At 44.7% G+C, this 14,389-nt stretch overlaps 1 protein-coding gene across 1 annotated transcript; it reads left to right on the top strand.

Annotated features, from left to right (window-relative positions):
- The first annotated feature begins 2,246 nt into the window (after window positions 1–2,246).
- On the top strand, window positions 2,247–12,406 carry PRDX3 (peroxiredoxin 3). Its single transcript, XM_047826302.1, has 7 exons — window positions 2,247–2,345; window positions 3,957–4,092; window positions 6,638–6,779; window positions 7,807–7,942; window positions 8,758–8,861; window positions 11,104–11,269; window positions 11,606–12,406. Exons 1-7 carry the CDS (start codon window positions 2,310–2,312, stop codon window positions 11,657–11,659), a joined length of 774 nt encoding a protein of 257 aa, XP_047682258.1. The 5' UTR covers window positions 2,247–2,309; the 3' UTR covers window positions 11,660–12,406.
- The last annotated feature ends 1,983 nt before the right edge of the window (window positions 12,407–14,389 follow it).

Genomic DNA, 14,389 nt, shown 5'->3' with positions numbered 1-14,389 from the left:
AGCCCCTTGCTTTATATTTATATATATATAAATTTATATATAAGTTTATATATAAACAATTTAGATATATATATTTATATTTATATATTATATATTATATATTATATATTATATATTATATTTATATATATTATTTTTATATATATTTTATATATTTATATTTATATATATAAGTTTATATATAAATATATATATGTTTATATATATTTATATATAAACTTATATATAAATGTACATAAATATATATATTTATATATAAACTTATATATATATATATGTATATATATATATAAAGCAAGGGGCTACAAACATATATAAGCATATATATATTTGCTTATATTTATATATATGTTTTTAATATATTATATATATATATATATGTTTAATTGGAGTATAACATTTAAAAGTGCCCAAGTGTACAGCTTCATGAATGCTCACAAAGTAAATACAACTATTAACTTTAAGCTGGGTCAACACACAATATATTATTCACACCCCATTCTTGTCTTCTCATTACCCGCCCTCAATTCTCTCTTTCTCAAGGTACCACCATTCTGACTTCAAACGCTATACGTTAGGTTTTCCTGTTTTTGAACTTCATGTAAAGGGCACCACAGATTATCACTGTTTTTACACCTGGCTTCTTTCACTCAGTATTACGTTTGTGAGACTCTTGCACTCTGTTGCATGTCATCGCGGCACATTCATTCTCGTTGTTGTACGGTATTAATAATATCGCAACCTACTTATCCGTTCTGTGGGTGATGGGCACGTGAGTAGTTTTAGCTCTGTGCCATATAATAGTGTTGCTGTGAACATTCTAGCCTGTTTTCATAAACTGATGCTCACACATCTTTTGGGCATATGCCTAGGACTGAAATTATTTGAGTCGTATATTCAGCCTTACTCATACGGACACAGAATTTTCCAAAATGGTCAGACCATTTTGGATTCTCATCTCTTGCTTCTAAGATAATCCTTTCCAAAGCATGGGGCTAGTACCCACCGCTGTACTGGTGTTGCATAAAAGGATCTATGTGAGGAGCAAAACAAATAACATCAGGCTCCAAAGTGAGAAAATTATTGCCCGTTTAACGCTCTTTCAGTCCTTCCGATTACATAAAGAGAATCCCATGTGATGCCATGTTGCTAGCTACCTCTCTGTTTTTATAAAAAGTCTGGGACTCTCAGCAGGCAACTGTATCTACTTGATACTTAGTAACATTTTGTTTTAATGTATTTGTTTTAATTACTTTCTACTTATCGCAAGTGATAAAAGGTTTCTCATTTTAGTTATTTAGCATTTTCTTTCAAATAAATTCATTTAAGGGGTGGCTGGGTGGCTCAGCTGGTTAAGCGTCTGACTCCTGACCTCAGCTCAGGTCCTGATCACACTGTCAAGCCCCGTGTTGGGCTCTGTGCTTGGCGTGAAGCCTACTTAAAATAATAATAATAATAATAATAATAAATTCACTTAATTTTTTCAAAAGTGAGTCAACTTAAAGAAAATAGTAAACAATATTCAGATGATATGCAGCTTCCAGAAACGAAGTTGGTAGTGGAATGACTCCTGTTTGGAAAATACCCACTTAGAGTGTGCATTTATTTACCAGAAGGCCTCCGTGTGATTTTTATCTGCATTTGATGAGCTTACTTCAAAGTACCAGGCTCACCACTGAGCACTTGGCTTTACTATTCGACAGAAGACAAATTTTAAATTTGTTCCAACTCTAATTTGCGGAAGAGAGGCCAAAATGAAGTCCATACACCATTATAAAGGTCTTCAAATACCGAAAACTTGATGTGTCTGACCAGCTTGGCTTATTAATGGACAAAAATCGCATTGAAATTACTTCATTTCATGCAGAAGTCAGAAGGCTCTACTTGATGCCTAAACAGATATGAGAACCTTTTGCAGAACGGGTAGAAACAGTCATCCACACAGGTTAACAGCAAAAATCCGTAGAAATATGAAACTAAATATCTAGTTCCCCACCTGGATTAGTCCTTTTTGGGTTGGGGCGACAATTAGAGACCAAGTGTTGCTTTCCCCAGCATTCGGCTACTCAGAGGCCACAACGGGAATCCTCTCATAACTAGGGCTGAGGCGCCCAACACGTAAGTTAACGCGGGGAAGCAGAAGGTAAGTTGACGCGAGGAATCAAAAGGCCACGAGGACTTCTCTCCGCCCCCGCTCCGGCCCAGGCCCCGCCCCGGCCCAGGCCCCGCCCCGCCGCCGAGGTCCCGCCCCCACATGCCCCGCCTCCTCCGCTTCCCAGTCGGCTTCGCGAGTCCCGCGCGCACTGGAGATGGCGGCCGCGGTGGGAAGGTTTCTCCGGGCCTCGGTGAGTGGCTGCAGACAGGGGACAGGCGCGGAGACACTGCAGTGGCACCGAGAACGTAGCTCCCAAGCAGGATCCTGCTCTCTGGCGTCTGGGGGCCTTTCGCCCTTCTTGGAGGGCACCAGCGGGTAACGGACCCCAGAGGCCTCTCCTCTAGGGAATGTGCCTGCGCAGAATCATCCTCTCCCCCGCCTCCTCCTAGCTGTCCCCTCTTCTAATCCCTCCTCACCCAGGAGTCGCGGGTCCCCAGGCCTTTTTCCACCTGAGCACCTGGTCCCGGAGGCAGGCGACCTGGGCTCTGTTCCCTGTTCTGTAGCCTACTCTGTGACCTTGGACTGACTCCGAACCTCAGTTTGCTACCCTTCCTTACCTTAAGATAGAAAGAGTGATGGCCTACATCAGGGCGTTGCTGTGAGCATCCACTCGATGCTGGATGGAAACCAAAGTGGTAAAGTACCAAGTGCTAAAGTGCAAAAGGCACTTCCCTTCTCCCACCCCAGGTCTGTCCCCACGCTTCTCAGGCAAAGCCTAGTTCCCTCTTGGTACCCACCCTCCCCTTTCTCCTGGCGGGGTTCAACGCAGGCTCCTTCTTCCTGAGTCACGCTAGACACTGTAGTTGAGCACACAATTCCCTTGAGCCCTGTACACACTTTGCCGGAGCCTGAACTTTGCTCTCCTTGTTTGCTTATCTGTGAGGCCTTGTCTTTTCTGGGAAAACCTTGACGCGGTAGAAATTGCTTAGCAGATCGTGCTGGTAAAGGGCTTAAATACACAGAGCATGGCCAAGTCCTCTTGGTTTTTGGACCCTCTGTGTTGTTCTTAAGAGCATGGCATCTTTACGGTCTTATAATTCCCCTCTGCCTTGCAAGATTTTAAACAAATTATTTATATACTTTTAAAATAAAAGTTACATCTATATAAGATGTACAACGTGATGATTCGATATACCTAATGAAATGATTACGACCGTCAAACTAACATATCCCTTCACATAATTCCCTTTTTTGTGTGTGATGAGTGTGCCTGAAATCCACTCTTAGCAAATTCCTAGGGTTCAATATAGTATTATTAAGTATAGTCATCATACCCCTCTACATTAGATCTCTAGACTTATTCATTTTGCATAACTGCAACCTTGTACCCTTTTACCAACATCTCCCCATTCTCCTCTTGCAGTCTTGAAGGAGAAGGAGGCAGAAGAGAATGTTAGGAACATGAAGATTCAGGGGTGCCTGGGTGGCTCAGTTGGTTAAGTGTCCGACTCTTGGTTTTAGCTCAGGTCGTGATCTCACAGTTCGTGAGTTCCAGCCCCACATTGGGCTCTGCCGTGATGGTGTGGAGCCTGCTTGGGATTCTCTGTCTCTCTCTCTCTCTCTCTCTCTCTCTCTCTCTCTCTGCCCCTCCCCTGCTCATTCTCGCTCTCTCGAAAAAAAAAAAAAAAAAAAAAAAAGAAAATGGAGATTCAATCTATGCTCTTAGAGTTTTGGGTTTGATATTTGGTTCACAGGAACAAGGATAGCTGAGCCCACCAATGGCCTGATGCCCTTTCAGCAGGGCCAGCCTTCAGCTACCGTTCTGGGGCTACTTCCTAATATAAAGTGTTTCTCTTTCCAGGTTGCTCGACATGTGAGTGCTATTCCTTGGGGTATCTCTGCCTCTTCAGCCCTTCGACCTGCTGCTTCCCGAAGAACATGCTTGACAAACGTATTGTGGTCTGGTTCTGCTCAAGCAAAATTGGCTTTTAGCACCAGTAAGTGTTAATGCCTTGGGTTGACCCTAGAATGAAAACAGGAATCCTCATCTCAGGACAAGGGTTCTGAACCCTGTCTATGCGTTGGGCTCACTTGGGAAGATTTTTTTTTTTTTTTTAATGTTTATTTATTTTTGAGACAGAGAAAGACAGAGAGCGAATGGGGGAGGGTCAGAGAGAGGGAGACACAGAATCTGAAGCAGGCTCCAGGCTCTGAGCTGTCAGCACAGAGCTCAATGCGGGGCTCGAACTCACGGAGCGTGAGATCACGACCTGAGCCGAGGTCAGACGCTTAACTGACTGAGCTACCCAGGCGCCCCGGGAAGATTTTGAAAACATACCACTGCCCCAGTCCCACTACAGACAAATTAAGTCAATCTCTGAGGTGTGAGACTGGGACATCATTTTTTTTTTAATGGAAATGTAGTTGACATGACAATATTATTAGTTTCAGGTGTACAACGTAGCGATTCAAGATTTCTATATATTAGGTGGTGATCACCACGATAAACCTAGCTACGGGCCGTCACCGTACAAAGTTGTTACGGTATTATTAACTGTCTTCACTGTGCTGTGCATGGCACTCCACCCCGTCCGTCCGTTTGTAACTGGAAGTTCCTACCTTTTAATCCCCTTATCAGTATATTTTAAAAGCTCTCCAGGTAATTGTGATGTCCAGTCAAAATTGAGAATTGCTGAGGCAGACAGCCCTTGTGTCACATTACCATTTTGGTCATCAGAGGTTTTAATCCTCTGTGTTGAGGAACATGGAGGGAGGGAGGTGGTACTCAGATACCTCTGGGCCTCGCTGTGTATGAGGGGATGTGAGGTGACCGGAAGTGGCCAACAGCCTGTCGGAACCAAGGCTTTTGGATTCAGACCTGTGTGCTAGTTCTAGCTGGCCACGTGAGAGCGTGGACTCCTCCACGACCTGAGTAAAACAAGGCTATTTCTTGAGATTTACACTCCCATTTTCTAGAATGTGGGTTTTGCTAAGATGAGCCTCACATAATGAGTGATATTTGAAAATACCTCCTTTAAATTTGTCCCACCTTGTAAAAAGCACGTGCAACATGTAATCGCTTGAGAAATATACTTCAGCAAAGCCTTTGCTAATTTTACTACCCTGGAGCTTTAGAAAAAATTTCTAGTAATTTGATGCCCCGCATATAAAACTTTCCTTGTCCCCTGTCCCAGACCCACTCCAGCGGCCCCCACCGTTTCTGAAGCCTGGGTATTTTGACACTTTGCAGCAAGTTGCCAGTGGAAGCAAGTCCTCTCTAGTTCTGACACATCTCTCGTACCCTTTCCTTCCCTCCTGTCCTCTCAGGCACACCCCTCCTGTCCATACCTCTCATTTAGATAACTGCAACGCCCTCCTACCATCAGTCTCCCTTCCTCCTGCTCCCCTTACCCTCCCCTGCCAGACTAACCCTCCCAAGAACAGTTGACTCATCTTCCATCTCCTGCGTGAAACCTCCAGTGAGGACTCTGTCTTTTTTTTTTTTTTTTTAAGAACAAACTCTAGCCTGATATTTCAGGGCTGTCACAGCCTGGCTTTCAGTCATTCTTCCTTTGTCTCTCACACTTCCTTCCACACACCTGCTCTCTCTGTTCTTTTTTTGTTTGTTTGTTTAATGTTTTTTTTTTTTTTTAAATTTTTTTTTTTTTCAACGTTTATTTATTTTTGGGACAGAGAGAGACAGAGCATGAACGGGGGAGGGGCAGAGAGAGAGGGAGACACAGAATCGGAAACAGGCTCCAGGCTCTGAGCCATCAGCCCAGAGCCCGACGCGGGGCTCGAACTCACGGACAGCGAGATCGTGACCTGGCTGAAGTCGGACGCTTAACCGACTGCGCCACCCAGGCGCCCCTAATGTTTTTTATTTTTTTTTTTTAATTAATTTTTTTTTTTCAACGTTTTATTTATTTTTGGGACAGAGAGTAATGTTTTTTATTTTTAAGAGAGAGAACGCACACATGAACCGGGGAGGGGCAGAGAGAGGGAGACAGAATGCAAAACAGGCTCCAGGCTCTGAGCTGTCCGCACAGAGCCCGATGTGGGGCTGGAACCCACGAACCACAAGATCATGACCTGAGCTAAAGTCGGATGCTTAACCGACTAAGCCACCCAGGCGTTCCTGCTCTCTCTGTTGTAATCAAACTGTGCCACAGGCTGTTCTCCACACTTGCCCAGTTCCCTCCTCCATGCCATTTGCCCTGTCCCACGTGGCCTTGGCAAAATCTAAACCATATTTAGAATCCATGTCTGGGCTCATGTCTTCCTCAGTTCTGTCTTAATGCCGTCCCCACCGTCTCTGGCATCATCTTTTTCACCTTTTTAGTTCCCATAGTACTTTGAATTGAATTTGTATACAGTCTAGACTACAGAAGGGGGGGGGGGGGAATTCCCTAAGATGTACAGTTGAACTGAACCTTTTAATTTATGTACTACTAATTAATTACTGTGAGAGATTTGCAAAAAGTCAAGTAGGTGCGTGAAGAAGCAGATGATGAACTGTACGTGTGTGTGGGCTTCCTTCAGGTTCTTCGTACCATGCTCCTGCCGTCACCCAGCACGCACCCTATTTTAAGGGCACTGCCGTTGTCAACGGAGAGTTCAAAGACCTAAGCCTTGATGACTTTAAGGGGAAATATTTGGTGCTTTTCTTCTATCCTTTGGACTTGTAAGTATAATTTCTGTGATGCTTGATGTCATTCTGAGAGCAAGCAAAGGTCCCTGCTTCCCCCTGACATTTCCTATCTCTGGTTGCTCTTCTGGTCGAGGGAAGGGTTCTTTGGGTTGTTTATCGCCAGTGGCCTTGCTGAGTACAGCTTGCAGCTGCAGCTAATCTGATACCTGTGGAGGATGAGGTGGCATTCTTAGTGGGGTTGGGTTTTGATATGGCTGTTTTCTGTACTCCAGAGCAGTGGTTTCTGTAAGCCAGTCTGTCTGTAAGGAAGCTCTCATTGGCCTGGGGGAAAATGAGAAAAATAAAGATAGTAATAAAATGAGTTTTCTCATAAAGTTATTTATTTTGGGGGGCGCCTGGGTGGCTCAGTCAGTTAGATGTCCGACTTCGGCTCAGGTCATGATCTCGCAGTCCGTGAGTTCGAGCCCCGTGTCAGGCTCTGTGCTGATAGCTCAGAGCCTGGAGCCTGTTTCAGATTCTGTGTCTCCCTCTCTCTGACCCTCCCCCGTTTATGCTCTGTCTCTCTCTGTCTCAAAAATAAATAAAGGTTAAAAAAAAAAATTAAAAATAAATAAATAAAGTTATTTATTTTTTTCTTTATTCTTAGAATATGCCTCTTCTCCCCTGCCCACCCCCATTTTTTGATACGATTTTTTTTTTTTATGTTTGAGAGAGAGAGAGGGTGAGCGCGTGCTTGCAAGCAGGTAAGGGGCAGGTAGAGAGGGCAACAGAGGATCCGAAGCAGGCTCTGTGCTGACAGCAGAGAGCCTGATGTGGGCTCGAACTCACGAGCCATGACATCATGACCTGAACCAAAGTCAGCTCCTTGACTGACTGAGCCACCCAGGCATCCCTTGTGATATGATTCTTCAATAGAAAGGGAAGTCCATTGAGGGTGGTTAACCATTTTTGCTTTTTTCACCTATAAGCAAGTGGAACTAGTCTTTAGACTACGTATCGTTTAAATTCTAAATCCTTGTTTTTAAATTCTCTGATGGGAATTGCTTCCCTTTTTTTCTAGCACCTTTGTGTGTCCTACCGAAATTGTTGCTTTTAGCGACAAAGCCAGTGAGTTTCACGATGTGAACTGTGAAGTTGTTGCAGTTTCGGTGGATTCCCACTTCACCCATCTTGCCTGGATAAACACACCAAGGAAGGTATAGACCTCAGTTACCCTACCTTTGCAGTTAGCTTCCTAAAAACTTGGAAAGATCCCATGAAAGACTAGCCGAGAAGTTGTTAGAGCATGATTAGTCTGAAATAGGCGTTCATAGGTCCTAAACTCCTGGCAAATTCTGTTAAACTCTGGCCATATCTCCCTCCACATTGCCTGGATTTACTGCCCACCACTTGTGTGTTTTCCGGGGTACAAACAGTAACAGAGACCAGTCTCAGCAGAGCGGGGCAGAACCAGCTGGGCATGGCTGCCTCCTCTCTGACCTGTACCTTATACATCCCACATACCCGGCCTGGCTTGTGGGACGGTGGTTAATAATTTCACTCTTTTGCATGATCATTGTTCCTGCCTGAAAAGTTGCTTGGGAGAATCAAAATTTCTAGCTGTGTTCCCAGCCTATCAATACCAAATTATTCAAAGTCTTTATTACTCTTCCATTTTTATGCTATAGAAATTAATCTTCAAGTAAGAGAATACTTCAAGAATTAGGAAAAGAAAGTTTTACAGTATTAGCTGGGTTTAAATCCTGCCTCCGTCCCTTTCTAGCTGTGACCTGGAACAAGTTACCTAACCTTTGTGTGCCTCCAGTTTCCTCACCTGTAAAAAGGTGATTATCATGGTATCTACTCCAGGATGGTTGGGAGGAGGAAGTGAGTTAACAGAAAGAGCTTAGAGCAGCACTCGGCCTGCTGTCGGTGCTCAGTCCCGCTGCCTGCTGCCATTCTTGTTGGCCTCAGACATCATGTTACCTGGCTGAGACAGTGTAACAGCCCATTGCGTTTGCATTTTTATTAGAATGGCGGTTTGGGCCACATGAACATCGCACTCTTGTCAGACTTGACTAAACAGATTTCCCGAGACTACGGCGTGCTGTTAGAAGGCCCTGGTATTGCTCTAAGGTAAGATCCTGTTCCTTATGAACTTAAACTTTGTTTTTCGTGTTTAGCATCATCTCACTTCTTAGGGGATTTGTAGAGACCTCGGTAAAGCGCTTTGAAGACCAGAAAGCCTTCATTCACCTTAGCTTTAGTAGCGCCAGTGAGTGCCTGCTGCGAGGGTTGGCAGAGGCTTTCAGAATGGCTGTGATAGACCCGCCCCCTGCAGCACCCTGAGTGTTGATGGTCACACTGCTGCACTTGCCCTAACCACCTGGGAGCCGCTTTCATGATGGGGGGTAGGGGGTGCACTCCTGGCGTGTTTGGGGAAGGGGAGACCAGCAGCCCGTAGGAGTCAGGAAGCTGGCGTGGGTGAGATCTTATTCAAGCCCGAGTCAGACCAGAGTTTGAATTTTGTTTTTTAACTCAGCTATTTGTTTAACAGCTGTAGGACTTTGGGAAAGTTAATGTAACCTCTCTGAGTCCCACTTTTCTGTCACTGAACTGAAAATGTACCTCCCAGGTTGGTTGGGAGGGCTAAATAAGGGGAGGCAGCCAAAGTTTACAGCACAGGTTCTGGTAGCTGTGAAGACCTTTGTCCCAGAATGTCATTTCTGTCCTCATGCTTTCAGTAGTTAGAGCTTCATTCCTTTGAGTGTTGAAGCTTTCCTTCTCTAACAGTCCTATATGCAGGAATGCAGGCTTCCTGCCGGAGGAGGGGGTGGGCAGAGAATAAGAACTGAGGCCTTAGAATGGCATCTTGATGACCACTGAGTGAAGGAGGGTTGGGCAGAACTTCACCTCCAGGAAGCCGATGAGGACCTCACTGGGATGCACCTTGCAGTTTTGCTGGGGCTGCTTGGAACCTACTCACCTGCTCTGTCTTGGTACCTCACTCTTCTCTGGCCCACTTTCCTTTTGGGTTATCCCTGGGATTTTAGTTCTCCACCTTGGAGCTTGGGCCTTTTTTACTCCAGGCAGAGTCTGTCTTTCTTTAATAAACTAAAGCCTGGCTTTGGCAAAGTTGGCTAGGGAAGGAGAAAAAGAGTGCTGGCTTTTTCCTCCCAGGATCCCCTTCCCTGTCGGGTCTTGCTGGTGTTGCCGTTACTTGCCTGCTAGTTTCACCATTAGGATTGACAAGGGAGGGTAACCGAGTCTGGTTTGTAAGATGAGGCATTCTTTCTGGAGTCTGTGGGCCCTGCTCCGTCCTTGCTCTGCACCTGCACCTACACCTACACCTGCACCATGGACTCCAGCTTGGCTGCTCTCTCTTGAGCGTGCGCCAGGACCGCTGAAAGCCTCAAAGCCCAGACCCCCAAGAGCCGGGCCCAGGGAGGAAGAAGCACCATTTTACCTTGCTGTTTTCTCTTACTTGCTTCTTCCCTGAACCATTAACACTGGGAATGCCACACCCTTTTAAGATGGGCTGTTAAAACCTGTGGTTTAAACATATCTGCATATGTCATAGTAACACCAACACTTGTACAGAAGATGAACACAGACTTTGGTTTTTCCTTTAGATTTCTGCCCTGAGGCCTTACTTAAGGCCATTAAATTCTTTCTGCAAAGATTTCCCCTGGGATTTTCCACCATTTCCCCAAGCATTCACTCATTTCATAAGTATTTACTGAATATAGATAAAATACATCTCTGTCTTGGGGCGCCTGGGTGGCTCAGTCGGTTAAGCAGCCGACTTCGGCTCAGGTCACGATCTCGCGGTCCGTGAGTTCGAGCCCCGCGTCAGGCTCTGTGCTGACAGCTCAGAGACTGGAGCCTGTTTCCGATTCTGTGTCTCCCTCTCTCTGACCCTCCCCCGTTCATGCTCTGTCTCTCTCTGTCTCAAAAATAAATAAACGTTAAAAAAATAAAAAAAAAATACATCTCTGTCTTTCCCCTTTGCCTATGGTTTCTTGCCAAGGTTTGATATGGCAGCTCAAAGAACACCTGCTAAATATCACTAATAAGTGAAAGAAGTCTTTGCTCTCCGTGACTTTTAGACTCTGTGTGACAGTCCAGTCACATTTGCAAAGGTGACTACCTGCTTTCCATGTTGTCCTGGTCCAGTCACACCTTTGTTAAGGCATCTCATCAATAGGAGATGATCAGCTTTTTATATAACAATGAAAACACCATGTTTAAGCATGTGATTGAATTTAATAAATGCTTTATTGATGAGAATTAAAGACAAAAGTGGGTAGAAGTTAGACTTTCTAGTTCTCTCTAGAACATTCTGCCGAAGTACTAATGAGCACAAATTCTGATGCAGAGGTCTCTTCATAATTGACCCCAATGGAGTCATCAAGCATTTGAGTGTCAATGATCTCCCTGTGGGCCGAAGTGTGGAAGAGACCCTCCGTTTGGTGAAGGCATTCCAGTTTGTGGAAACACACGGAGAAGTCTGCCCAGCAGACTGGACCCCGGATTCTCCTACAGTAGGTTTCTTTTCCAAAAGCTATGAGGTCCCAGCATAAGGATCCCAGGTCCTTATTGCCTCAAGAGATGCTGGCCTGCAGCACCCACAAAGGAACCCACCCTTGGTGCCAGGGTGCAGATAGTGTGCAAACGGGTGAGGCTGCCGAGGGGTGGGGGTTGGGGTGGGATCAGGGATCAGGCAGGCTGTTAAAACAATGTTCATCCACGCATTTTACAGGAAACAGACCACACTTTAAAAAGTAAAAGAACTTTGGGTCAAAAACTGAGCTTTCAACTCACTTTTGAGACTGTTATCTTAAAGGCAGTTACCTGATTAAATGTTTTCGTACTTTCAGATCAAGCCACATCCAGCTGCTTCCAAAGAGTACTTTGAGAAGGTAAATCAGTAGGTCATCCATCCCCTGCGTACCTGCAGCTTCTCCCATCAGAAAGAACCACATTTGGACTCATCTATTAGCATTTCAAAGATGATGATTTCTAGAAGACGAAAAACCAATTATGTTTGCATTCATAAATAATACTCTGAATGTTTTCTTTTTGTAACATTGGCTAAGGCTTTTTTAAATGTACTCACACATACAAAGCGTCCTTTATTGGTAACTTCTTGGTGGCTAGTTTATAGAATTTGCTAGTTCACCTATTCCTTCGATTGTGTCTTCAATGGGAAGAGCAAACACTCTTCTTTCTGAGCCTTACTCGAACTTTTCTGTGCAGCAGAGAAGTCAAACGAGCCCCCAAAGCTTCTGATCAAGGGTCCTGAAATTTTCTTCTTGGATTTGTTTGTACTAAACTGAATTTTCTTTTCAGGTAACAAAGATCATAGTTTGAAGGTGTTAATGTCAGCAGTCTGCTTTAACTCTTGCAGTGGACGTATATGTACTTGAAACAAACGTGAATCATGTTTTTAAAAACACACAGTGACAAATGACTTAAGCGATCATGCATGTTTCTCTTCCCTGAGATTAAAATAGTTATTTTACTTATTTGCTAGCTGACATAGTGTCCACAAATATTGTAGATATTGATTGGGCGTAATTATAAAGCATATTTATTGAATCCAGTAATTGCATTTTGAAATCATTGTAATTATTTTCTGAAGTGCTCAATGTAAAGTACATAATAAACATTTAAAAATATTTGCATGCTCAACACCATTCATTGTTGTTTCGCCTTATGTTGTGGGGCTCTAGGTCTCCTACTGATTAGAACAGCAAACATTTATGGAGCATTTAGCTCAGGGCCCCCAAATAGGAATAAGATGCTGGCTCTGTACCCAAGGAACTCAAGTTAGGGCAAGAGAGATATGGAAGCATCTATTCATTATATCAGTAAATCCCGGGTGCTGTTTTGGAAGCATAAGGGTGAACAAAAAGAGACAACCCCCTTCCTTCATGCAGTTACATTCCAGAGAGGGAAACCCAATAAATATAATAAAAATACATAGAATGTTTGAAAGGGAAATAAAGTAGAGTAGGGGGCTAGAGCAGAGAATTGAGATGTTCTAGATGGGGTCGTCAGGAAGGCCTTAAAGTCAATGTCCAGGTCCGTTTGCTCATCTAAAATGAGGGCAATAATTGTCATACCTCAGGGTTTTGATGAGGATCAAGTGAGATAAAACATGTAGAAAATGAGGGTGCTAGGCAAAGGGTTTGGCAAGTGCAAAGGGCCTGAGGCAAGAGTAGGCGTAGAGTGGATGAAGAATTGAAGGGGCTGTGAGACTGCAGTGGTGAAGGAGGAGAATGGTCACGGGGAGCCCAGAGTGCCTTATGGATAAACTGGGGACTTTGGATTCTCTTCTAAGAATTTAGAAGGTTTAGAATTTAGAAGGTCTCTTGGAAGGTTTTGACTGACAAGAGTCGCCTCACGCGTTTTTCTAGGAGGATCACTCTGACTCCTTTGTTAAGACTAGACTATAAGGGTCCAGAGAAGAGAACCTGAGCTGGATTTGACATACTTGAGGGTAGAGCCAACAGAAAATCATACAGGTGTGCTAAATACTATGGCACAATACGCAGTAGATGCATTCCTGGGGTGTGAGGGGAGCACTGGGGAGGGGGGAGCTTACCCAGCCACTGGCATGGGGGTGAACTTCCTGGAAAAGGAGATGAACTCTTGAGGTTATTTTTTTTTTTTTAATTTTTTTTTTCAACGTTTATTTATTTTTGGGACAGAGAGAGACAGAGCATGAACGGGGGAGGGGCAGAGAGAGAGGGAGACACAGAATCGGAAACAGGCTCCAGGCTCTGAGCCATCAGCCCAGAGCCCGACGCGGGGCTCAAACTCCCGGACCGCGAGATCGTGACCTGGCTGAAGTCGGACGCCTAACCGACTGCGCCACCCAGGCGCCCCTATGAACTCTCGAGGTTATTGAAAAGTGAGCCAGGTGAGCTGAGCAAAAGGGGGCACAAATTCCCATCAGCCTGCATAAAACCTTAAGCTTTCATGTCCCTGGAGGGAAAGGCAAGACAAGGCAAGGGACAGAACAGGCCAGCTGGCTGTTAAAGGCCCAAACTGAGCTTTTCCAACGGACCCAGGGTCATGTTAGGGCTTGTACATGTTTTGTCTCATTTGATCGGCAACAAAACCTTAAAATGGGTACCATAACTGTCCTCTTTTTACAGATGACTAAATAGACCCATTTATGTTGATTTAACCAATGCCATCCAACTAAGTAACTTATGGTCTTCAACCCAAGACTCCTGAAGACCCCTGAACTCCCTAAATGTCCAGGAGCACACATTCTACAACCACCCCACCCACCCCAGTGCAGGGCCAGGATGTAGGGGAGGTAGCAGCAGGAGGAGGGCAGATGCATTTCTTCTCCACAACCAGACCCTACTTGATCTGGTATTCAAAGGAAGGAACTGAAACTGCCCCAGCACTAGAGAAAAACTTGGGAGATTGCACTTTATGCAGTGCCCTCTTCACCCGCAGGGTCAGGGCCCCACACTTAGAAGGGCCCTAGGCCTGGTTTAATGCTCAGGATGTTGACTTTTTGAAACTCAATCGGTTTTTTTTTTTTTTGGGGGGGGGACAGAGAGAGACAGAGCATGAACAGGGGAGGGGCAGAGAGAGAGGGAGACACAGAATCGGAAACTGGCTCCAGGCTCTGAGCCATC

This window comes from Prionailurus viverrinus, chromosome D2, assembly GCF_022837055.1.
Source record: "Prionailurus viverrinus isolate Anna chromosome D2, UM_Priviv_1.0, whole genome shotgun sequence".
NCBI classification, from domain to species: Eukaryota; Metazoa; Chordata; class Mammalia; order Carnivora; family Felidae; genus Prionailurus; species Prionailurus viverrinus.
The sequence above is the reverse complement of the archived record's forward strand: the minus strand, read 5'-3'. Positions and strand labels throughout refer to the sequence as shown.

Bases quoted from the DNA above. Each gene is read 5' to 3' on its own strand.
- PRDX3 (XM_047826302.1), top strand. From the start codon at position 2,310: ATGGCGGCCGCGGTGGGAAGGTTTCTCCGGGCCTCG. The intron at 2,346-3,956 runs GTGAGTGGCTGC...TTCTCTTTCCAG, and splicing joins GAAGGTTTCTCCGGGCCTCG to GTTGCTCGACATGTGAGTGC. The intron at 8,862-11,103 runs GTAAGATCCTGT...ATTCTGATGCAG, and splicing joins GGCCCTGGTATTGCTCTAAG to AGGTCTCTTCATAATTGACC.